This window comes from Callionymus lyra, chromosome 2 (assembly GCF_982586985.1).
Source record: "Callionymus lyra chromosome 2, fCalLyr1.hap1.1, whole genome shotgun sequence".
NCBI lineage: Eukaryota > Metazoa > Chordata > Actinopteri > Syngnathiformes > Callionymidae > Callionymus > Callionymus lyra.
In genome coordinates, this window is record NC_141819.1 from 43505841 (window position 1) to 43531974 (window position 26134).

At 38.7% G+C, this 26134-nt stretch overlaps 1 protein-coding gene across 1 annotated transcript in view; it reads right to left on the minus strand.

The window, feature by feature from the left end:
- Window positions 1-26134, minus strand: part of LOC148087205 (ephrin type-B receptor 1-like) — an 89907-nt gene that overhangs the window by 28167 nt on the left and 35606 nt on the right. Inside the window, exons 4-9 of the mRNA XM_087785388.1 lie at window positions 25868-26086; window positions 25596-25776; window positions 14519-14674; window positions 9093-9355; window positions 6080-6155; window positions 3919-4043 (exon numbers count right to left, since the gene is read on the minus strand). Of these exons, the coding sequence (XP_087641514.1) occupies window positions 3919-4043; window positions 6080-6155; window positions 9093-9355; window positions 14519-14674; window positions 25596-25776; window positions 25868-26086 (1020 nt within the window). The remainder of the gene's footprint in view (window positions 1-3918; window positions 4044-6079; window positions 6156-9092; window positions 9356-14518; window positions 14675-25595; window positions 25777-25867; window positions 26087-26134) is intronic.

Consider the following 26134-nt stretch of genomic DNA (forward strand, 5'->3'; position numbering starts at 1 on the left):
GGTCCTTCATCAGTGTGCCTGTGTCCTTCACCTTTGTTTTTATCCCGCCTTCAAACCTGCTAAATAACAGAAAATACTTGTTGAGAGATGATTTATTCTTTTCTTTCAAGTGAAATAATATCTTTAATGGAAGTAGAGTTTTACTTCAGTGGGCTTTTTGTTTTCAACTTAAAAAAACAACAACTAAGGTGTCAGGCTAGATCTTCCAAACTTCTCTCAAACAAGAACACAACTCCCGGCTTGTTCATCAGACCAAGGACAGAGATTATAATCTTTTCCATTAAGTTCCAGCATCCCTTTACTCCCTTTTGGTTGCCTTGGATCTGTTAAGCAGAGTCTTGTTTCTTTTTCCATTATAACCATGTATACACAGAAGGGATCAATCCTTTTTTTCAGATTTTTCGTGACACAGTTTCATCATCCTTCCTCCACAATATCCTTGTTTGTAGAAGCTGATTCCCTGAATATCCTTGTTCAACATGAAGCAAATAAATGCTATCACCTCTTTGTTGGACTGTTTTTGTCAGTTTTCTTAAAATAAAAAAAAGAACAATACAAAATAAGCAAAATTCTTTTCTGCCAATCATGAGAGAGACTTTCCGTCTTATCGCACTTTGAAAAGGTAATTTTACTGAGCCATGAAAAACACTCGATTATGAATGTTTCAGTATTGCTACTGAATTAATTTTTTTTTAAATACATTTATTTTTTGGAATTTATATTGATGCTAATCAAATCACCTTTTGTTTAATTATTTTTTAATTTGTTTAATTCATCTTTAAATTAACTTTTTATAAAGCTTAGCTGTTTCCATCAATTATCTCATTAGGAAAACTTTCCTAATGATGTGACACCTGGATATAATGATTTGTATTATATCTTAAGGCTTTTAAAACACTTTAACATAGTTTGAAATGTTACAACAAAAATAAAATCAACTGCCATGCAGAAAAAAAAAGGCTTCATTGGAGTTAAGAAACAATCTTCACAAAGGTTCTTCCGTCAAGCTGCACACATTGTTTATCCTTTTTAATGAAACATGTTATTTAAAGGGATTTCAATTTGAGTGGAAACACGCAAAGAAAATCCCTCACAGGTGAGGTTAATAGATTTCAATTTCTTATTAAAAAACCTGCCAAAACAGATTTGTTCTAAATACTACTAAAGACTACCACAGTTATTCTGGGCAAGAGGTCTTAAGCATATTACAGTCATACTCATACAGAAAGAGAGAGAGAGACACAGACACACTCTTTTGGACAATTTAGACAAGAGTAATTCATTTATCTTTTTTGGATAGTGGGAGGACAGCGAGAAAGAAACCTCCATATTCTCAGGAAACATCTCATGTCATACCAGGAGTCGCATGAATATAGTCGTGAACATCCTGCTACAAGGCTTCGGTTGGTGTTAGCTCCACAATGGTCTCAAAAGTAGCAACACACTTCAGTCAGACATCTGCAGCTGCTCCGTGTCTCATATTCTTCATGCAGCGAACGTTTTCTGCCTGAGGTTAGTGTGAGAACATTGTGGACAGCCCAGAAACACAGCCTGAATAAATCTGGACCACAGCACACAACCAGGCTGACAAGAAGGCAAAAAAAAGAAGATTCATCCTGGCGTGAGCATTCGACAGGTTGTTTGGTTTTCATATTGCAATCATACACTATAAAGTGTCACATTCGGTCCTCGACTACAAATCTACCATTTAGTCTTGAGATGTGAAGGTAAGCTTCAGTGTTAGTCATGCACTGCATCTGCATCGTCATGTACACAACTTCTTCAACATCTTTCATTCATGCGACTCCTCATATACAATGTTTTCCAAGCAACATCTCTCCAAGACTTTTTTTGGTCAAACTATGAGGGGGGTAGACGACATTCTCACAAGAAGAAATTTCAGTTTCAGGGAAAGAAGACAAGGTATTTTGCAGGGGATCAGAGGAGTAGACAGGATCAAGTATTTTTAACCCTGCTTTTGTAAATGTTCATACTCTTGCATGAACAACAGCAAGCAGAAACATCTAACCCTGGGGAGCCCACAACAGCAAGATCTTTGCCTTGGAATTCAATCATTCGGGCCTACTGAAGTGGGCTTCCATTTGGGCAATGCGAAGTCTTACGAAGTACCAAAGAGCAGTGGTGGGATCAGCACTGGTGGGGGGTCTGAGACCAGAACCACCACCTACAAGGTTCATCCATGTACAAAACACATGACACAGCAGTCATTCGTTTCTGTGTGTACAATACTGAGGTCGATTGCGTGAGGATCATCTTGTGAGTGATAGTGTAACTGGGATGTTTCTGTGCTTCCACCTGTCAGTCGTGGTCATGTTCAGCAAGTCGACACTAACCAGACTGAGTCGTAAAAAAAGTGTGTATTGATTTGTCTATTGCAACCAAGCTCATCTTGTCGCCAGTGATGAAGTACTTTGCGGTCCAACACCTTCAATAAGCTGTGAAACACAAAATGTAATCTGATTTAGGATCTCTGATGAAATCGATCGTCTAATTAGAATCACTTAGAGCTCTCGCAGGTCACCTGACACTCCGATCTATGGCCTGAAAAAGAGACTTGTTCTCTGAACCTTTACAGTTCCTGATGCTCATCATTGAAACCAGGATTTATCCTGATTGTGTGTCAGAGCTTGACTAGAATGATGATGTGAAATCAGAGCAAGGGCATCTGCCCTTCCTGACGATTGTTCTGCAAACATCCAGCTGCAGTTTTGTCATTGAAAATTGGACCATTTGCAATGTTTGGAGAAAATACATTTAAAGCAATTCCACTGCCTTCCTGCACCTGAGCCCTGACAGCTTTTTGTATTTGTTGATACGCAGCTCTTCAAACACTGCTGTGACCTTTAGAGTGAACCCACAGTGTTATAGCTACTGGTGGTGTTATTTATTTTTCATCCACTGAGAACAGTTAAGTTATGTTCAGCTCAACCAATAGTCCAAGTTTCTTAAAAGTGTTTTGAATTTGGACAAATTGACAAGTACTTTTTTTTCAGGGATTAAACAGACTGTTAGGAAGAGTGGTTTCGAATGACCAACACAAGACCTGGTCAGTTGTCAATGCTTAAACCAATTTGTTTTGTCTTGTCAAAGCTATCTTTGTTTTATTCTTACCAAAAGTTGCCTTTTTTCCTGCTCTTGCACTTGCCTTGCTCTCAGCAGTTTGTAGTTTGGTCTGTCACTGTCTTTGCAGCCCATTGTTCATGTTCAGTGGCTGTTCAAGCCCACTGCGGGCTAGCTGGCAAGCCAATTACAACAATTCTAATGAAAGTATCAACATCAATATTTTCACTGGTGCACAACAAACAAACACATTTATGGGACGCTCACACATAGGACAGGAACTATGCCAATGCTCCAGCTGCTAAAATGCAGCTGCAGCTGAAGCCAGGATAAGTTCTACAACTTAAGCAAAATAACCTTTTCTTGTCTTTACCTCGACACTCTCTTGTTCTTGGCTCAGGTGATCTTGACTAGTAGGTCTTCAAGAACATTTGAAAACTGCTTTAAACCGGCTTACAGCAGTCATGGCTGATGATTGTATAGGTGCAGACCGTCTTAATGTTGAAATGTTAAACCTTTGAGTTGTTTAATCACGTCACTTCGTCACTATCCAAGACTGAAAGAAGAAAAAGCCAGAGCGACCTCTAAGTGATGCATGTTATTTTGACTGAAACCAAAATCCCTTTCTCTGTGTGGTACATTTCATTTTTACTCACATTAGTCTGAGAAATATTCCACGTCGCTCCGCTCTTGAGTAACAGTCCCTATAACGGATGTCTTAAACGCGCGCTGTATTGATTTTCTCTCTTATTGACAGTAAAGGATTACAGGCAGCGGCCAGATCATCAGAAAGAGCTCCGAGGAACAAACACGTGCACATTCATCACTCCACTATACCTTGTCATAGTAGCGGATCTCGTAGTCGAGGATAATTCCGTTGGGCTGTTCGGGCGGTGGCCATGACAACGAGAAGCTGCGGCTCGTTGAGCTCACTTGGTGCATAATGGGAACCTCTGACGGAGCTGTGGAGAAACACAACAGTTTAAACATGATGGATATGGAAATATACAGTGCAGTGACATATTGCTAGAGATTATTTACACCCAGAGGGAAACGGGCGACTGCACTTGTCACTAATGGAGGCAAAGAGTTATGTCTGCTTTGCATATTAAGCCATAATTCTAAAAAAAACACAAAAACTGTAGGAAATAATGCATTTTACTTCTTCTGCTTTCTGATTTATGTTTTATCGCAATAGGTGGGAAGCAGCAAGATGAGTGGTTTGTATTTGAGAGAAATTGAACTTCAGAAAAATATATCAGATTCTATGATGAGTCAATTTGTGTGATTTTGTGTTAGATCTATGAAAACATAAATAGGATTTCACAGCAACCGGCGATGATACTCTTGTGAAAAACCACCAAAACTACAAGAACTGAGGCCTGCCATTAAAAATCTCCAGTACATCAAATTCAAATGTTTTTTTTAACATAAATGGTAAATGGCTCTTACTTATATAGCGCTTTTATTTATTCAGCACAAAGCGCTTTACACTAAGTCAAACATTCAGCTATTCACACACACACTGATGGGAGTAGGCTGCGACGCAGGGCACCAGCTGAACCATAAGTAGCAATCAGGGTAGAGTGTTTTGCTCAGGGACCAAACGCAAAAATCTTATCCGAAGTTGGGATTGAACCCACAAGCCAACCACTCTCCCATCTGAGCCACGACACCCCCTATGTTTGGTTAATATTTTACATATATAGCTGCTTTGCTGAATTAAAAAAGCAGAGCGAAAAGGACTAAAATGGGACTATTTTTGCAGTTTGATGTCTACACCTAAAAAAGATATCATACTTTTCAAGCTTTGCAGTTAGACAGGATGTTTTTTAGACTTTCCATCTATCCAAAAACCTACAAAAAAAATAAAATGATACAAATATTATATAAAATATAAATAGATGATTTGATGAAAATGAGTAATAGAAGTAAAATAAAAAGGAGAAGTATGTGGAAAAATTGGCTTGTTAAGTGAGACTCCCAACAACAAGCAAATTTGTTATTGTGTAACTAGATTCATAGTTTGTAAGTGTGTTGAGATTGTCTACCAACAAAAGTTATGTTAATCATTGACCATTTAGGAAAAGCTATGTTATTCATTGACCACTTAGGAAAAGCTAAGTTAATCATTGACCATTTAGGAAAAGGGTCCTGCATAGTGAAGACACTGCACAGATCTTTCTTAATCGCACAATATGTTTTATTTTTGTATCCAATAGAATAGGATGCCAGGTGCCTCAGAAACATCCCCAAATCCAAATTTCCACTGACCAGCAAAAGGCCTCTGGTTGATAGCAAGAAAAAAAACAACAATCAACTAGGTTCTACTGAGATGCCCTCTCTATTATATCAGCTGTGACCACAGTCCTCAGTTCCTATTGTTTTACAGCAGAACAGGCACTGATTCAAAAACGCTTCGAATAGCCGGGTTCTATATGCCATGCCCCTCACAAAAATATACATAGCAACAGTTACTAAATTTCCATTTGTGGTGAATTGTGTTGAGTGAGGGCACTGTCCCACTTCAAAACCCCAAAAATCTGAAAGGATAGCAGAAGAGGGAGAGACCACAGAGTTGCGCTCAAGGGAATTCATAGTATTTCATCATTAATAGCAGAGACGGGAAGACGAGGTAAATGAAAGGTTTACGATGGTCTGGCTTTTAAGTCTAAATTTGCGGGAACATAGAGTTACCATGAAGTATTGATGGGACACTAACGGGTCGCTCCACAGTCAGCGAGAAACTGCTGTCAAAGACTCTGGGACAAAGTGGTGAGAAGCTGATGGAGAGAACAGAAGCTCAAAAACAGAAGAAAAGAAAAAAGTCAGAGAAGAAGACTTGACATGCCTCTAAGATGTTTTATAAATTACAAGGTTCCAGTACCCTCAATCCCCAGCCATCCCTCTACCCATAAGCCAGCATGCCCCTGGGCAGATTCACACACACACCACACACTCACACACACACACACATGTTCACTGCCTATGTACTCACCGGCTTGATTGGTAGTAATGTTGAGTGACAGTTGCTGGGCGGGATAAGGGCTTTTGTTGGAGACTCCGTTGACAGACTGTGAATGAAATCAAACAAAAGAGGCACTTAATGTTAAAAATGGTATGACAAAGACCTCCTAGGATACGGTGGTGAGGTTATTTTTGTCAACAAGGTCATAAACGATAAGTGGAAGGCTGGAGAGATTCATCACTTGACACTAATGTAGCTTTGATTCGAGAGTGATGGAAGAACAAGAAGGCGGGTCGGTATACTGCGCAGCCTTCGGCTGCTTGCTGTCAAATACAAATGTTTATTACTCAGGATTTGTGTTTTATGGAAAGACTCACTGATCTAAGTGTGTTGAGATTGTCCACCAACGAAAGCTATGTTAATCATTGACCATTTAGGAAAAGGGACCTGCATATTGCACATGTAAACCAATGTTGTTTTTTTCAAGATAATAAGGCGTGCAAAAGGTAAATCTGTGTTTTATTTCCATTGATGGCAGAAAGCGTTTCGTTATCTACAGAAGAATGAATGATCCTCTCACAGACCAACATGAAAATGTGATAGTGGCAAGTACTGACAAGACGATAAATGTGTGGCTAGGTCATTTAGTGTATCTACATCTACTACACTATCTACTTTCTATGGTCAGTTTTTGCGGACGGTGCTACAGTGTGCTACAGCCAATAGAAGTTGATGGTTTAAACAGTTTCAGTCAGTCAACAATACTTAATTTGTGATCTTAACATATGTTTTAGTTAAGTTATGATTTATTTTTGGCAACAGTTGGATATAAAAAGGTTCCAAGTATGTGAGACATTTTTTGTCAAATAACCCTCCCAATGATCTGTCAAAAATACATCTAAAGAGTACAGTTGCGTGCTGGATTAAGGTTTGGTAGATATGAAGTAGTTCAGTGTTCAGAACATTCAATTACTCAGTGATAGCACTATTCTTAGGAAGGTAACCAATGCCTAACTGGAAGAGGAAACCATCTGAGTTACTTTCATGCATCCTATTCCCAAAGCTGATGTTTGGGTGGCACAAGGAGAAGTTTGTAGGAAAATAAAAACATCCTCACACACCAAAAAGAATAAATGAATACATTACAGCAGGCCAAAAATAAGTTGTCCACATGTCCCTTGAAAAGGAGGAATAAAGTGTGACAAATGGTTGACAACATGAAACTCTAATATAAAAAAATTAAAAAAAATTATAGCTAATGTGAGTCTATGTTAAAACACTTTGGTAACCACTTCCGTAGAATGTTGTCCCAGGTGTTTTTAGATACTTAGCGTCCTTGTACATTGAAGCTTTTAAGGCAAATGGCTCTTTGTACGACCCCAAGAAAAGGTTCAGCCCTTCCGAAAGCCTTTATCACATATTCATGACTCAGAATACCTCAGGCACTTCTTCCTCGAAACACCTCCTGTTAACTATGTCCGTCCACAACGATCACCATGCTCTTGCATGTTTTTCAAGGAAAAGCACCCTCCCCTTATTTCGCTAGATTGATATCGTCTTGTTGACTCTCAAAACTCATTTAGACAGTCATCTTACATCAAGATATTAAATCCAGGTCAATATTTTTCCCATCAACATTTTCCCATCAGCCATAGTTCACGTAATTCATCCTTCATTATTGATCTTGAAGACCGCAATTAATGTGGATTAACTCTGGAGTCAAAGTGCTTTTATGGAACCATGATTCAGAGTCGATCCACACACTTCAATACCAAGAGCTCTCACAGATTAGTCTCATCACTTCAGAAAGGTTTGATGACCAATAAGCGCTCTGTTGGGAATAACAGGAAATTTAGAAATCAGCCTGTAAAATAAGCTCAATGTTCCCGTAAATCCGGCTGTTCAAGATTCTGGATTAGCCTTGCAGTCATGACGGTACTGCAGAGCGAGCAGTAAAAAGATTTGAGCATCAGCAGGCGTGTTTGTGTCTGCTGCAGCCTTGACTCCTCCAGCATTCTCATGCAGAGCTTCTTTTTTTGCATCAGGTATTCAAGGTTACATGGAAAATATGTTGTTTGAGTTGAGTCGGCATAATATTCTGATGGCCATGATCACAGCCTTTGAATAACATATGGAATCCATGTGATTCACAAGTAACACACAGGTGACTCTCATTTAAATAAATTACTTACCATAAAGTTGGATTTCAAGGCTGAAATGCATCCAAAATGTGTCTCAACTATTTTTTGTTTGTAAGACACCAAACCATTTTCATAGTTTTAGCCCAAATCTGAACAAATGCAACTTCTTTCTGTAGAACATAATCCGTTAATGAATGAGTCTTGGAAAACTTTTCCAGGTAGATGGGATTGACAATCATATTGCTGCTGTTTCTTTTTAGTAAAGACGAAAGCTGAGCTAAAAGACAAACATCTATATTGAACAGTGGATTTTTTACTCTCACCTAGTGCCAGAAACTTTGGGTTGTAACTGGATGGCAACATAAATTGAAAACAGGTTGTCTTGAGTGTTTAAAGGTGGGTTCACATTGAATGCCACACAGCGACACTCGTAAGACTTGTAGCAAATGTAGGTACCCTAGTGATGGTTGGATCCGGACGACCACCTTTCTTCTGGTGGGGGGTCTAAAGTGAGTGGAAACCTCAAAATAATCATATTTTTCAACTCGTCCGATAGATACTCTAAATGTGGCAATAAATTACTTGCTACATAAACATAAAATCTGCAACTCTGCCCATACATGACACATTGCCCACATCACAGTCACTTTCAAAACTCGCTTTTGGTGGGGCAGATGAGGAGCTTGGTCGGTCATGTGACCTTGAAAGTGGAAGCGCCACAATACTACATTAGAGAAGCCAACATTGACTTGACATTGGCTTAAGCATCTTGTCAAAATTACACCATCTCTCACAGTTTAAGCACGTGTCTGTACATAGAGGGAAGTGTTCAGTGCTCCCTCTAGGTTTATCAAACAAAACATAAAATCAACATCTGTCAAAACAGCAAGACACAAACAAACCTGTATGTCGAAGGTGTACGATGTATGCGCTCGGAGCTTGCTGATTTCCACCCTGGTCTGCTTCAAGCCCATCTTCCCTGGCACATAGGCCACGCTGTCATCACACAGCTGACACGTCCGTCGCTCACTGCTGTGGCAGCGGTAGCAGAGGACATTATAGGACAGGTCCTCACGGTGACCTATGTCTCGAGGGGGGTGCCACTCCAGGAGCAGAGACGTCTGGTTGACGAGTGAGACCAAGTTCCGTGGCGCAGAAGGGACACCTGAGAGGGTGAACAGTGTGCAAAAATGAATCCACTGCAACATTCTGCACACCGGTCAACAAAAATATCCGCTGCACAGCAGGATCCAATCAAATGTGACTCTAGAGAGCACTTCACAATCAGTAACGTATGTAATTAACACTGCTTTAGTAGCACTTTTAATCACACGCACATGGATTTAAAAAGAGACGCTCAATAGAGTGGATTGTTAAAGATATTTGTGTTTGTCACCATGAGACTCACCAGCGTCACAGTTACAACTCAAAAAACAAATGTAGAAAGAAATTGAAAGAAGTGATGGGTATAATTTATTATCTCCCCATTACACACTTTACTATACCTTTATTTTACTTCCTCTCTCTTTGCGCTTGATGGAGTCTACTGACTCCTTCAAGAAACATCTGCAGACGTTTTTATTTGTTCAGGCTTTTCCTTGATTTTCTGGAACTCCTGTTGTGTTATCAGTTTTATCTTGCCCTTTATAGTATATTTATTAAATATTGTTTTGATTGTTTAAGCGCTTTGTTTTTAATTAAAGGTTAAAATAGTGGGAAAGCTGGAAAATTGACTGACGCTGTGCATAAGGCTTAGCTTGTGTGTCCAGTTATGTGCTGCCAGCACTTTAACAAGATTGTGTTCTTTATCGTTGGTCATTCACATCAGGTGTCACCACTGAGAATGCTCCACTTCACCCGTTTTGTCATCCTCCCTGGTCACAATAACTCTCTTCATGTCAAAAAATGGAGCTGAATGTTGAATTCCTCCTATTTTTTGATACTTTCATCAAATGTATAAAATTCAGGTTCATTTCATCACTCTCCAATTAATCCTTCATTTCCCATAATGAAGAACAAAACCAGGAGTATTTCTTCTCGGCATGTGGTAAATTAATAATATAGAGTTCAAGTGTGATCTTTTCCTGCGTTGGATATCAGTGTCATATCCACATTACAATGTACACACCAAACAATACGCCCAAAGAAATGCACAACGTTGCCCTCATATCATATTCTGGGATATCAGAGACAGAGCTGCTGTCCATTGGGAAATTGAGAAATCAAATATTGGCTGAACGTGAAGAACTTGGAATTCCAGCGGCTCCACAGTTATTGACGCGTGGGACATTTTCGGCTTCTAAATCACAGATATCGGAACACACTTACTGTCATCTCAAGGCTCTTCTTTGTGTAAAAGTTGGCAGGTGTGGTTCTCAGTGGCTGTTATCAGAGCTGATGCATGAATATTGGGCAGCAGCCAGTGATGTCTTCGCAGATTTTAACGCTGCCACAGAGAAGCACTTCCTCCAATGTTCTGTCCTCCAGCAGCTCCACTGTCAGTTTCTCTCTCATCAGGCAGCAAGTCTTTGATCCGAGCAGAAACTTCAGGTTCTAGGGGTTTTTCAGGCCGTCTTGATCTCAGAGTTAACTGGAGGTTAAATCTCAGCGGGGGGTTCAGGAATGTTCAGGAATACGCCCTCACTTGAGAGACTCAAGCAGTGATGGAAAGTAGTTCTGAAGTCAAACTTTGTCACATTTACAGTCCGCGGTTTTCATCAGCTGAATTTTAAAGACAAGTTCCACGCACAATTGAAATTCCTGTTTGTTGTTACCGCTTCTGCATCATCAATATTATGACAATTTAGACAAGCTGAAACAATAGCTGCATGGGATTACGTTCCAGACCACCCATGAAAATACACAATCTGGCTTTACATTTTTTTTATCTATTTATAAGTCTTTTTTTTTTTCTAGCAAAGGTTGCTCAACTCTAAAGATGAAGCACTGACTATACACAAAGGCTAAAAAGAGCACACAGACTAGCATAAGTGTTTAACAACAACAACCACTGCTCTAAATAAGTCAGAGAAGAAATCTTTAAACAGTCTACATGGAGCATAAGGGGAAGAAGAAACCAAACATAGGAGAATACACCAGTCAGAACAGAACAAATTACCTTCATGTTTTCTTATTCCACAAACACTAACCCTCTGATGCTGAATTTGTCACTGCTCATTACCATCGCAGAATACTAGTTCTTTCTGACAGTTTAATCACAAATTCAACATGACCCCCTGACACTAACCAGCTCCAGAAACACAGAAACAACCCGGCGATGAAATCAAAGCGAGAACAATCAGTCCGGGGTGGAACATCGAAGCAGAATCTTCGTTTTAAGTAATCCCTCGGAGAGAGACGCTCTGTCAGACGTGACTTTGATTATTATACACAAACAGACACACGCCGAGATGACACAGATATTGACTCGCTTTCCCGACAAATACGTTTATTCTGCCAGAGTTAAAAAAAGAGAGTATAAATATATTTTAACTGGGTCGTTGTTTTTCTCCCTTCCCTTCTTCATGTTGTTTGTTTAGATTGTTGATGTACAGACCATCTAACCTCACACACAAACCCCAGGGAAAAGATTTTATGTCCAGGTGTATAAGCTCGATTATTCATCCCTCAGCTTCTGGTTTATTCACATGAAATGCTTTTTTTTTATAAAGCATTACTTTTGACCTTATTTTCATTATCCTTCCAGCCCCACCTGTCCTCTTTATGTCCTCATTCATCCAACCATTTCCTCTTTTACTTTTCTCTATCTCCAACATTCAACAGTCTCTCTATTCTGCATGAGTCCAAAACATCTGATCTCCCTTACTTGTCTGGTGTGAGAACATGACTTACCACTGCCTTTTTGTAAGAGGTTGAATCCTTTTGATGATATTCCCATTCATTAGGATGAGCTTGTATAATAATGGGCGTGATTGACTTGAATGTGAAGTAAGCATGTATCAGCCTTCGTAGTCTCAACTACATGGAAATGGTTACAGTAGCCAATCATAATTCAGCCTACCTCTGCCTTTTCATAGTCTGGCTTTCAGGTGACGATACTACGTCGATATTTGATACAGTTTATGACTAAGTAGACACTGTTCTAGTTTAGTATTGTGTCCTTATAAGTCATCATTGTCTTTTGGATGCTTCAACGGCATTGAGATTGTGTTGCTGCTGGCAGAATTTGTTTAGTTTAGTTCATCTAAAATAGCCCCTGACCATATTAAGGTAAGGTAAAAAAAAAACTTTATTGAACTGATTGAAATTGTTTCAGTTCAGTATTCAGTTAGTAAGTAACAGTTACAAAAACTTCTTGGTACAATGACTCCAAAATTACCCTAGACATCTTTAAATTAAATGGTTTCTATAATCGGAAAAGGAGAGCTTTCTAATCCTAATGATAAAGGCATGCTAAACACATGAGTTCACTGAGAAGGAGTGAGACAAAGGTATCGGAAAAATACTTTGAGTGCAAGTTGTAGTGTCAGAATATGGTTTTATTTTTTGCAGAAGGCTGGTGTTGAGTTGCAGGATTAGTTTCACTTTTCAATGCAGGAACTATTTTATTCTGACACCACTGGCAATACAGTTCTATCTGATTCTGCAAAAATCAAATATTGGTCACATTTAACTAACACACACATTTATCAATTTACAAATGGTATTGAAAGATTGTCTTTCCTAAAAACCCATTTGAAAAAAAAGGGAAGGTGGTGATGAAGTTTTTTAAAAGTTTAAATACTTACAATAGCATGTAAAAATGGGCTCTAAACTCTAAAAGAAACGATTTATCATTCTTTTCCTTGTAAAATGTTACAATTTATTAAACAATTAAAACCATGTCTATCACTTGTCCACTCACCCTTGCTGATTGTTTTTGAATGCATCTCAATAATTCCCATCGCCTTTTTTCTCACACTGACAGAGAATGTTCTGTTCGCAATATGAATTTTAGCTTTTCACATTTAGTGGTCATCAAACACACTTGACTGTTTCGCCCTAACCATGGAGCCAAAATGATTCATTATGCTAGCATACAGCATGGCAACATGGTTAATAATATTCTGCAGTCACACCCTGACAAGGTATTTGGCAACGAAATGAAGAAAACATGACTGATTACGTGGGTTCCACAAGGACTAGAAAGCAATCTGAAAAACCAGCAACCTGAAAAATCACCACTCTGTTTTGTTTACCTATCTTTTTTTCAACTACTCTAAAATGTAAATTCAGGTCACTGGACGAACACACACATACACACAAGCACATACACACACACACTTGTTTGCTAAGAGTACAAAATGATTCATGCGTCAACCTACTTACACCATCTCTCTGTGGACCAGAGAGGGTGCATTTGTCAAACTTTGGAGCTCGACTTGAATACTAATGTGGTCTTTTCAACACATCCAAAACCTGAGGAATGTAGCAACGTGATTATTTTGTGCTCTAAAATCTCAAAGGCAACTCAGTATTCCTATACTTCTTCAGCCTTTTAACACCTACTGGTGCTTTAACTACACATATTAGATAAAACAAAAAACTATTTTATGATGAAAAGACAGAATTTTGATGCAGTTTCCTAAATGTTTTGAAATAAAGTTCAAGCAATAAATACTTAAAGAGCAACTAATGTGTTGATTTGAGTGTCTTTTAAATTGATCTTGGACCTCTATTGTACTCAGTTTGTATCTGTTTCTAGAAAAAATTTAATTGAAAAAATTACATTAGAAATTGTGCTTAAGCCCCGCCTTTCTGGAGATGAAGTCTTGTTACGCATAACCACACCCACTCTGCTGTCAAGCATTGATGTCTGTCGCCGCATCCCAGGAGTCTCCACCTCCAAGGGACTTGTTGTATAAAAGTAGGGGGGTGGGGGTGATCACAGCTGTCTGGAGGAGGAGTGAAGCCATTATTATATTATAATGGACTTTGCTCTCATAACCTCTCCTCTGCCAAGATTTCACATGGGGAGATCTTTATAAAGTAAGTAACTTAACAAAGTCATCACGATGAAAGGACTTACTGCACCTTGGAGAGTTACATTTTCACATTAGTTGCCCTTTAAGTTGTACTTATACACCTGTGCAACTTGAATGTGATACAACTAGAATAGAAAATGCTAAAAAACACAAGAGTTGTCAATAAGGACTATAGCATTATAGCTTGTAGTGTGTCATAGACACTTAAACACATAAACACGTGTGTGTGTGTCTGTGTGTGTGTGTGTGTGTGTGTGTGTGTGTGTGTGTGTGTGTGTGTGTGTGTGTGTGTGTGTGTGTGTGTGTGTGTGTGCGTGTGTGTGTGTGCGTGTGTGAAGACCCACTTGTGCAGATGTCCTCCGGCTTGTCCATGTCTCCTCTGTAGTAGCCGTTGCGACAGTTGCAGACAGTAGCGGCCTCAATTGTGGAGCGGCTGTTCGGAGGACACTGTTGACATAATCCTCCTCCTTGGTTGGATTTAAAGGTGCCCTGCGGACAAGCTGCGGACGACAGAAAGACAAAATCAATAAGTCACTATCCCTGCTAGAAAATATAGCTCCACTCTGTCTTTCTACTTTTGAAATGGAGCTCTTATTTGTCTGCGATTGACATTTGGTCAACTTGTTCGGAAGACGTGTGAATACTACAGAACGATGCAGCTGCAGGCATTTTTGTCTGGCATTGTAACAGTAAACAACACAGAAGGGGATTTATTTGTCAACTGAAGTCGATAATCCTGTTCGCAAAAGATACACAACAACAGTTTTAAAGTCTACAAAATCAGTGTTGGACTGATTATCAGGGATGTGGATTATAGCTTCATGTCTCAACTTTCCTTATCTGGGTCACAGTTGTTTCTATTCGTAAATATCAAATGAATTATTCTTTATCGCACCAAACACAAGTGAGTGCAGCAGAGGGTTGCTGTCCTGATTTTATTCAAATTAATTCTGGGACAGTGTTGGCACTGCAGAGTCATTTCTTGTTAGTGAGTTGTTGAATATGTTTCATTAAATCAGCTCCGAACAAGAATTCTAATTAAAAACTGCTGCAGTGACGGTGAACGGACTTCTGAAGAGTGTCAGTCAGGGCAATGAAAAGCACGGCAGGAGAAAAAGATAATGCTGAAAACATGATTAGTTTTCATTCCACAAAACCAGTTTCACACTCTCAGGACACGGTGTATTCATGCTGTTTCCTTTTTTTCTTTTCACTTTTCAATTACATTAGACCCCTCTACTTGAAAAACAAAAACATAAAACAAATAAAAATCTGGAAATCATCGTGTTTCATTTGTACAAACCTAAACAGGCAAAACTTGATCTTCAGGCATGACCCGAAACTGATGACCTCAGATGAGTAGAAATCAATCTAGAAATAGTTAGCTTTGTCTTTTGGCTCAGCTCTTTCTTTACCACAACCTAATCCATGTGATCTGTGTCTCCATATTACCCGCCTCGTGTGAGAAAGACCTCAAGATAATGGAACTGGAAGCATTATTTTTGACAAAATCAGTTTTCTTTTTTTAAATGAAAAACTCAACATCAAACATAGTTTATAAACACTTATAAATCTTTAAGTCTTTTGTTCAAGGTCTAAAGTTGGTGAAAATTCAAAATGGTTAACCGTAAAATGTGGGCTCAGATTGTTAAAAGAAAATGAAAGATGAAGACTGAACATTTTCTACTAGTGCGTTTGAAACAACACGTTGCCTCAAAAAGATGGTTTACAGGTTTACATAGTCAGTGTCTCACAATACGTTTGTAATCCTGCTGTGGCCCCTAGCTCGTAAATTTAGTGAATGCTCTATCAGAGTCTCTTTCTGCTTAAACTAAATAGGACCTTGCCTCTAGGGTGCAACTTACTTATATGGGCTGCACAGATACATCGAGACCCTACAGACCCAGAGTTCAGAGTGCAACAGCAAGCTCCAATTCAATTGAACTTTATTTATAAACTGCCGGATATTCAGCAAACCTTTGTTATTGAGCAAGTGAGGGTGATGCTCGTAATTTTACACATCCCACGAGAGCACTCAAGGTGACGGTGAGAAAATAGCCCCTTAATGGAAGTGACCCCAAGTCTTAGTACTCCGCACAAGTACGCCGTGTCCCTAAAGCAGCCTGTTCCATATTCACACAGAGATTTCAAGTGGCTTTCTTGGTGTGAGCGATCACATTCTGCATCAAAGTAAAGGAGCCTTACAGAGAAATATGAGGTTTTAAATGAAAATAAGTCGGATTCACTGGCTTCACCAAAGGACTGTTAAAAATCCAAATGATCTTTTTTTCCATTTACTGCATTTTTCCAACACCCCAATTTTCCTCCGTTGTCGTAATGAAGGTTCAGTTTATTCATGAGGTGGATTGAATGAAGCGAAACCGAAATGCAAATGTGACATAGATTTATCAACAAAGACACAACGAGAAGAAGTTAAAGACCAATTCTTTGACTGGTTAAGCCTATTTCAGCTTTGAAACTCAAGTCTTTTACACTTTCGACGTTCATTTCAGAGTTCTGCATACATGAAGTTGGTTATTGACTCTGTGATTTACCATGTCATTTTAGACATCTGAGGTTCCAAAGGTTTATTTTTGCCTTAATTCCTTCTCATGACCGAAGGGCCAATCCCAACTCATCTCCTGCACACCTGACTTGAATCACCCGAGGTTACACCAACAACTGTAGCTAGCCCAATAATGCTTAAGCACCAGTTAACAATTGTATCCGTCATCAAGTTTTCCTAACTTCTTATTCAACCAATTTTTTTTTCACGTAGGAACATTTGTGAGCCGATGTTACCCAGTTCACTGTTTACTTCTCCTTTGTTCCATTACACTTTTGTTTAGCAAATTCATTTTGCGAACTTTTGAGAACATTTGTATTATTTTCGTCACCTGAAATATCTTCTGAATATTTTTTATGCTGGAACTATTATACATTACTGCATGTATTTTAGTTCTTGAATTAGAGTCTTTACTTGACATTTAACTAAGTCCATTTTGTATGTAAAATTTAAAATACTGAATCATCAATCTTCCTATGGAGGTACATTTTACTTTAGTTAATCAAGTGTACTTTGGACATTTCAGATGGCAAGTCAATTTCAAATGTTTTGATACAACACGTTTCTGAGTCTGTTTCAGGGCAACAGCCTCAGAAATTCTACTTTACATTCCCATTTCAGCAAAAAAAGTCTAGTCTAGTTTTAACAGTTTTTTAATCTCAATGGGATTTCTTTCCTGGTAAATAAAAAATGAAACACGTCAGCTACTCTGTTAGCTCACAACCTTCTGTAAAGCCAATAGAGAAACTTGTGTGACAAAAATGCAGCAGTAAAAAACTGATAACTCCGGAGTTGCAGTGATGATGCTGCTAAATGATAATTGAAGCTGTAATCGCAATGAGAAATGAACCTAGAATGCTGCTTAGAGGCAGAAGAGTTGTGTGTTAAGGTTTGAGTGCTTGACTGATGTTGGAACATGTGATGAAGCAGAAGGCTGTAGCTCGGTGACAGAAGGAGAACCCTGCTGCATCAGACGCAGCCTTTGTTGCTTCTATCAGATATTCTAAGAAGAAATATCTGTTCTCTTATGTGTAAAATACATTCGTGAGCCTTAAATTGTGTTGGTCGTTGACATGAGTTGCTTCTAAAAAATGTAATATTTCCACAAACAAGGCAAAATAAAAATGAAAGCGCTTCTTTATAGGACTCAAGTTTTCCTCTTATTTTTAACTAAATATTTAAAAATGCTTCATGTTCCCATCATTCTCTCTCTGGTGAACAAGACACGGAATTGTACTTACGTACTAATCAAAAAACAAAGTGAACTTTAAGTACAGTAAATGTTAAGTACAGTTAAGGGTTTTCTCAACACCAAAGGAAAATGGTGCCTGGATTGTCATAAGGTTATGGAATAACCTTGTTAAATTTACCCAAAATTTAAATGTGTTCACCTTCATGTCAACTAAGGGTTGGGATTATTTTCATTGTACTTTACAGAGTACTCTGTTTTTTTTATCTTCATCCAAAAAGACACTCTTTAAAACATCTAAATACTTCTGTGGTGGTCGTCTGTAACATCCATCTTGTATTGCATTGGACGAGAGGAATTGTTCAGAAAAACTTGAATAAGTCTATATAAAAAAATTGTTTCAGTGGGAAAAGATTGCAGGCCATCGGCGTAAATCTTGCACATGCGCACCTCCAATGTTTTTTTAAATGAAGTTAAACTTGTAGCAGGAGCTGAGAGACGAATGACTTACACTACACACAAACATTAAATAAAGAACTATTTAAGTTTTTTCGTAACAATTCCCAATGTCAAGGCTTCAACAGAAGTGGGAAAATACACAGTTTTTTTTTAATGTTTTTAAGTTTGTCTTTTTGGATGAAGATAAAGACTACAAGGTATCAGTTGAATAAAATAGACTTAGATTTTTGCCTGTTACTCTAAAACGGAACAGAAACATTCCAAGTCCTTTGTCCACATGAGAGCCAGTAGAAAACGAGTGATATTTGAATTTTGGCTGAACTATCACTTTAAACCAGGGTAAATGTTATTTTAAGCATGTTTGTTCTTTTTCACATGTTAGTCCTCATCGATGGAGGTCTGTTGTGTCTGTAAGCTTTTTTCATGTGATTATAGTCCACAGACTGTTTGACTGATGTTTGTTTTTATTCTGAAATTCTCTAGTGTGTTGTTTTCTTCAATCTTACACATTCTGTACTAATCAAGTTTTTTTCTTGTTGTTCTTGGGGTATATTTTTAATGGGAATTAATTAATTAATTTTGCAATCTTAATAAAATACATGATATCTAAAAAAAAACCTTTTTGTGTTTCTATTTCCTCATGTATTCAATTTTGTTGGTTTTCGGGTGTTCAATGTCTTTCAGGGTAAGCTTTATACTCATAATAAAATAACTAAGCAAAAACAACAAACACACATTGACGTGACCAGTAATTGATGGTGTGATCCATTAGGTTCTTCCTGAAAGTGCTTGATTATCTCACCAAGCCAAAAGGGAGAAAAACGTAGGAGCAAAGATAATGATGATGGCTCGCACTCAATTGATAATTCTGATAATCAAAATCAATTCCATGTTCTTTCAAAGGAAGAAGCACTTTAAAACACCTGCTTCTGTGATTGCACAAAGTAAAACAACCCTTTTCTGAAGTCAGGAGCTGGAAATGTTTCACCAGGATCAACACTTCCTCCACATGAGCCTCATGCTTCTGTCCGGTCGTAAATTGGTCAAATGATGTAGCATAGAAGACGTACTGGGCGGTCATCAAACAAAGAGGATGTTTCCATGTTCACTGTGTGACTCCTTTACCATCGGTTGTCTTTAGAGATGCAACCTTTTGAAGTCTCTCCAGAAAGAATCAACACGTGTCCCTGCGAGTGTGTGTGTGTGTGTGTGTGTGTGTGCACGCAGAGAGACATCTGGCTTGTCAAGGTCATTTATTCAACAACCTTGCTAGTACACTTGGGCTGTGTCACCATGGCAACAGGTCCCTCTCTCTGTTCTCCTCTACATACAGGCCCATTTTGTTTCATGGTCGGGATCCATCCTGGAACTTCAAACCACTCATCCCGCAGAGTGAGCGAGACTAGTATTTGCTCTTAACAAATATATATATATTTAACTTGTTTTACTTTATATTGAATAACTTATGAAAAAAAAGTTATAAGCATTTAGAAAATTCAGCGTTTATCCATCCACCCACCATCCTTCCTTAAAACCATCCATCAATCCATCCATTCATCATCCATCCATCCATCGATTTTCTATCCAGCGATCATTCATCCATCCACCCACCATCCCTCCTTCTGTCTATCTATCAATCCATTCATTCATCTTCGTTCCATCCTTTCATAATCAATCCATCCATCCATCCATCCATCATCCACCCATCCATCATCAATCCATCTATTATCCATTTAATCATCCTTTCGTTGATCAATTATCCATCCATTATTTATCAGTTATTCATCAATCCAACCTACCATCCATCATCCATCTACTCACCCTTCCATCATCCCACATTAATCCATCATCTATCAATCTATCCTCTAACCATCCACCTGACCATCCATCCATCATAACTGCTTATCTGAGGATAAATGGTTTTTTTATTATCTTTGAACTGACTTTGTGGCTCTTTTGGTTTTGGGCTTTGCTCAACAGAAGATGGCCGAGATCTTTGATGACTCAGGAATTGCAGAAACACAAAGAAGGTTTTTTGTAGCACTAGCAAACCTCAGCCTGGCCTTGTCAGAGTCAGATTCCAAAACCTTTATTACTTCTCCATATCAAGAGGTCAAGGTATATTCTTTTTTTTTTACTCTCCAACTATCCAAAATGAATAGATGGTATTAGAGCATTACCTTCCAGCACTAGCTTCAAGATAGCTATTATACCTCTTATTTGAAGTCAGCTCAAAGTCAAGACTTCCCTCTATCCAGAAAGCACATCTAGACCTGGAAAAGTGGCTGACATAGTACATTTCCTAGGCAATTGCAAAAAAAATGAATGAGGCTTCAAAAAATGTGCCATAGCACACTTTAAATAGCTTCCATATTTATAAAGGAGCAACTGTTCGATGTACAATGACTGAGGTCCTCACCTCTTCTTTGAGGGAGAGTAAAAACACAATAAAGCAACTTGGATCCGGCATCTTTTCATTTCATTCACTACCTTAAGTTGTTGACCAGAGATGAGTAGCAACTCTTGAATAGCATTCCAAGATATTGTACTCCTGGGGAAGGATTTCTCCTCAATTCTTTCACCGAACCATTTCCGACTGAGGACCATGGTCTCTGATTCAGAGGATCTGATTCTTAGCACATTTAGCTGAGCGCCGCAGATTAAAATGTCAGCGCTGCTTCACAAACAGGAATTTATCAAGAAGTAAACAATCTGAGCAAAATTCTAAAATTAATGCAAATGCATTGCACATGTTTATTCATTGTTGACCAAGTATGTGAGTGTTGCGGTATATGATGAGGCCACTGTTTTAGCCTCTATAGCCTGCTGGGTCTGTGTATGCATGTGTGTGTGGGTGTGTCCAAATGTTTGTAATTGTGTGTGTGTCCGTGTGTATCTTTTAGTGTATGTAAAGTCTGATTTACAATCCATGTGCCATCTTAGTTAAAATCTCTATGTGCTTGTCTAGCTGTAGTCGTTAATTTTGAGTAATTCATTTCTTATAGGTGTCTATGGGTTTTAATCAACCAACAGATTTAAGCATAGTTTTTTACTTATAATATCATTCATAGTTATCATTCATTTTCTGTAGTTCACCCTTTTAAAACGTAACTCTTTTAACGTGTTTTTAAAATGTCTCTTATATGACGTCAGACAGTTTATAAATAATTTGTTTTATATTATTTATATTGTTATTATTACATGTCATTCTACATTTTATGGCCACATAATAATTAAAATCGTGTTGACTTTGTTTTAATCTGCACACAAAATCACTTTCGCTTACGCTAAATTAAGAATATGAAAGTCAAGATGGAAACTCAGATGTTAGTTAATCTTGCCCCAAGGCAGAAACTAGACATTCTATAGATACGATGAAATCTGAGTTAATGGACACAAGAATCAATAAAAGAGATCTGATTTATAAACACAAAAATTAAACCGTAATCTGATGCTCCAACCCCTGAGACTCAGTGAGCCACAAACACTACAGCTATAAAAAGATTCATTATTTGGTTCTCTGCACAGAACCTTCAGGCTGCTGTGCAGTAAATCATCCGTCTACCTGTTGCCAGAATATAATTGGTATCAATATTGTAATAACATGAGCCTGATAGTTCAAGAAGGAAACTTTGAAAAGGCATGTGGGCTCGATGGACGTCTTCCTTGTCTGCACCAGGCGGGCATGACTGATGCAGGCGCGTCTGCCAATCAGCTGATAACAACTTGGCAGAAAACCGGACTCACTATTAGAACAGATGGTTGCCCCTTGGTGTGTGTCCTCTGTGTGTGTGTCTTGTGTGTGTAAGAGTGTGTCAGGCCACAGAAATTGTGTTTATTCAGTACCGAACCATCACATTGCGCAAACCATCCGGCAAAACTGGCTCATCATCAAAGGACCTTGTGGGTGTCCGTGTTAGTGTGTGTGTGTGTGTGTGTGTGTGTGTGTGTGTGTGTGTGTGTGTGTGTGTGTGTGTGTGTGTGTGTGTGTGTGTGTGTGTGTGTGTGTGTGTGTGTGTGTGTGTGTGTGTGTGTTTAAGCATAGAAATTCAAATAAGTATTTGCAGTGTGCAACAAAACAGAAGCACTTTCATCACAAAAACACACACATCTTTCCCTGCTGTGTATTCCCGCTCTGACTTCAGACACAAACTTCTGCGAGGTTTTAAATAATTGATCAGTGAGCCTGGATGCCGACTTCTCTCGATTGTCATCAGCCGCGGCGCCGCATGATGCCACACAGCTGGTTAAAGGCTCTCTGAGGATAAATGTTTTTCCATAAACTTTGAACTGACTTTGTTGCTCTTGGTTTTGGACTTCGCTCAAGGCCGAGCTCTTTGATGACTCCGAAATTGAAAGAACAAAAAGAAGATTTACTGTAGCACCAGAAATCACCTCAGCCTAGCCTTGTCAGAGTTGAATTCATTTTTTTTTTTACTATCCAACTATGCAAAATTATTAGTGATGAATACTTTTTAAATGTAGTTTCTTGCCTTCTAACCACTTGTATAGCAGCATTACTGCACAGCAATAGCTTTAAGATCTTAGCTTAAGAAAAAAAAGGAAATCCACCATTAACCCTTGATTTGTCAACTTTAGGTTTACAATAATGACACTGGTTCTGTCTAGTTAGTAGATGGAAAAGACAAAAGTTTTACCTAAACCGTTGAAAGCAATAAAGACTTTCATGTTTATTTTTTCTCTTTCTCATCTTATCTTATCTTTACATTTGCCCTCCATTGATTCTACCTATTCACTTGTTTGAAATAAATTATATATTTCTGTTAGTCTTTGGTTTGTCATTTGCAGTATTAATGTACCTGTGTTACCAACAACCTGCAAGTGGATCAGGACTTGGCTGACTCTTCTCCTTCACTTCTATTATATCTGAACTATTACAGAAAGCTTTCCTGGTCTCCAATTCTTGTGTAAGCATGTTAAAAGTGAAACGTATTTGATCATGCTTTTTATTGGAGTTTTCAAGGCTTCTTATTGCTCACGTTGCTCAAATACTTTTGACTTTCAAGGTCTCTTTCATGTTGTTCTCATCTCCTCTGTGAAGCCTTGAAAGATGTAACACAAATCCTCGTTATTTCTGTGTTTTAGCCATTTCTAGCAATCAAGTTCATAAAAGTTTGAGTGGAAACAGTAAAGATAGTTTTTCTTCCAGATGAGCAGAGCATGAGTTTACAAATGTTGTGGCACCGATTGCGAAAGTCTGTGGCAATAATAGAGCATTTAATTGGAAATTTCTGGCTAGATAATTGTAGCTAGAGATGCATGGAGGTGCTGCCTACAATGTTTCATGTGTTAATATTAGTCGAGGCAGATTTGGGCCCAGAAATAGCTCCTCCGCTCCCAATGATCCAATTCTCCCACCTCTTTCCCTTTTTTATCTGCCCTCTTTCCCCATTTCCTTTCCGAAGTAGAACCAATCATTTCTCATTTTCCCTGGAGAGCGTCATCCGTTTGGTGTGTGCGAGTGTGCACGGAAGATGTATGTACGTGTGCTACGATGATAAGTGAGGCGGCTTCATCCCATGTTAATTAGTTTAGAATATTCTGGCCAGATTAATCCTGCTGCAAATTAGACCTCAAATATCAGCAAGATGAAGAGGAGAAAAGTTAAGCGGAATCGAAAAATAGAACAAGGCTTTTGTGTGTCTGTGCATGTTTTTGCATATGTTTCTTTGTGTGCCTGCGTGCATGTGCGTCTGGAGGTACGTTGGTCTGTGTGTATGCTAACATAAGTGCGTTTGTGTTCTTTTTCTTGCATCTGTGTGTGTCCTTGGGCAGTTATCTGGGCATGTTTGTTTCAATGTGTGTGCGTAGGTAAATGTGTGTGCATGTGTCTGTGTTTGTGCATGCGTATGTTTGTGTGCTCGTGTGCCTGTCATATGATTGATTCTATTCTCAGCATGATTTTGAGCTTTTACTTAATATGTGTGATAAAAAGAAACAGTAGGTATTTTTCTTGACATTTTCTTTCTGATAATTTACAATTGAAGCCCAGCAAAAAATTATATTTAATATTACTTCCAACAGAATAACTGATTAGGATGTCACCAAGACCATGGGTCCCCAAACTTTTTGGAACTGCAGGCCAGTTTCATGTCAATATTTAAATAATGGAACAAATAAAAACAGTAAAAATAATGATATAAAGTCTGTGTTTCAATAGTTTTCACCTAAAAGTTAACTTTTTTGATTTAACTTGAATGAAATGATAGTCTGGAAGTTACTTAAGGGAAAATACCATCTTTTTAAAGAAACAAACCTTTCAGAAAGTAATAATTAATAAAACATAATATATAAATATAATTTTGACTTTCTGTGCAGCCATTCAATAAATGCCTCAGGGACCAGTTATTGACTGCCCCAGGACACACTGGAGATAATTTGTCACTTAGCTGGGCCCTGGGAAGAGCTGGACTATCAAGCAACAAGAGTTAAGTCTGGGCCTCCCCGCGACCTGACCCCGGAAAAAGCAGAAGATCTCTTTACAGTGAAGCCAAACTACTGGAAAAAGTAGGTCATCTCAGTGATTTCGTATAGTATTAATTACTCATCCTGGTGTTTAGTCCCGAGACGACAACCCTTTAATGGATCAGGGAATTCACCGGAATCGACTTTGGATCCCAGCGGTGTGACAATTAGTGAGCACCTTCACAAGGTTTCTCAGATGACGCAGATCTTCTCATTATTCTCCAGGGAGCAACATCTTTTTCATTTTTAGAGAAAAAGTATGGGACATTCTGTCATATCTCAGTAACAGATGATGGCCTTGGTATTCTTGAATACTTGTTATTATTTGTTTATTAGATTATAAGACTTAGTGATTTAAAGGGGTGATAATCGGCAATTCTTGGCAGTTTAAACATGCCACCGTTGAGTAATACTGGAATTAGTCCTCCACATCATTCTACATGAGTTCATATGAGTGGAACCATCCAGTGGTAAATTCATACATGCCAGTATCTTCCAGTCCCAGTGACATCACATCAAACCAACTCTCCTCTATTTGTCTTTAAATTAACTTTCGTTTTCTCTGTAGATTTGATGTTCTTTTTATGTACTTCCATGCATGGTTGTGAAGACAATGTATTGTGTATTTTTGTTAAATGCTTATTCTCATGTCATATTAAAGGGTATTGTTTTAACTTGTAACAAAGCCTTGATGAATGTCAAAAGCAAAACAAGTGTTTACCTCGACACACGTTGCTGTTGTCTGGTTCGTAACCGGCCTTGCAGCTGCAGCTTCCAATAGGAACCATCCACTCTCCATCGCCGTTGCAATAGAGCTTTATTGGCACGTCCACTTCCTCCGCATTGGGGATACAACTTCCTCTGGCGATGACTAATGAGGTGGATTCTGCACCCGTGAGTGTCTGTGCGATCAGAATAAAATTTAAATATTTATATATGATAACTGCTGCACCAAAAAGCGTGATGGATAGACTCTAGTGAACCGCTGCATACCTCTGGGAAAAAGGCAAAGTTCTGCACAATGCTGGGGCATTTCTTGTAGAACACTCTCACGGCTAGAAGGGACATGCAGGCCCCGAGATCCTGGAAGGCCAGATGGAAGCCCCTGCCTTTGGACAACGGGCCAAAACTTCGCACTTCTGTGTTGACCTTCATGAGGCGGCCGCCAAAGTCTACCTGAGAGAAGCTCTCGTCTGCGGCAATGGTGTCCACCTACATCCAAGGAAGGTTATATGTCATCCAAGAGCCATGAGTCAGAGT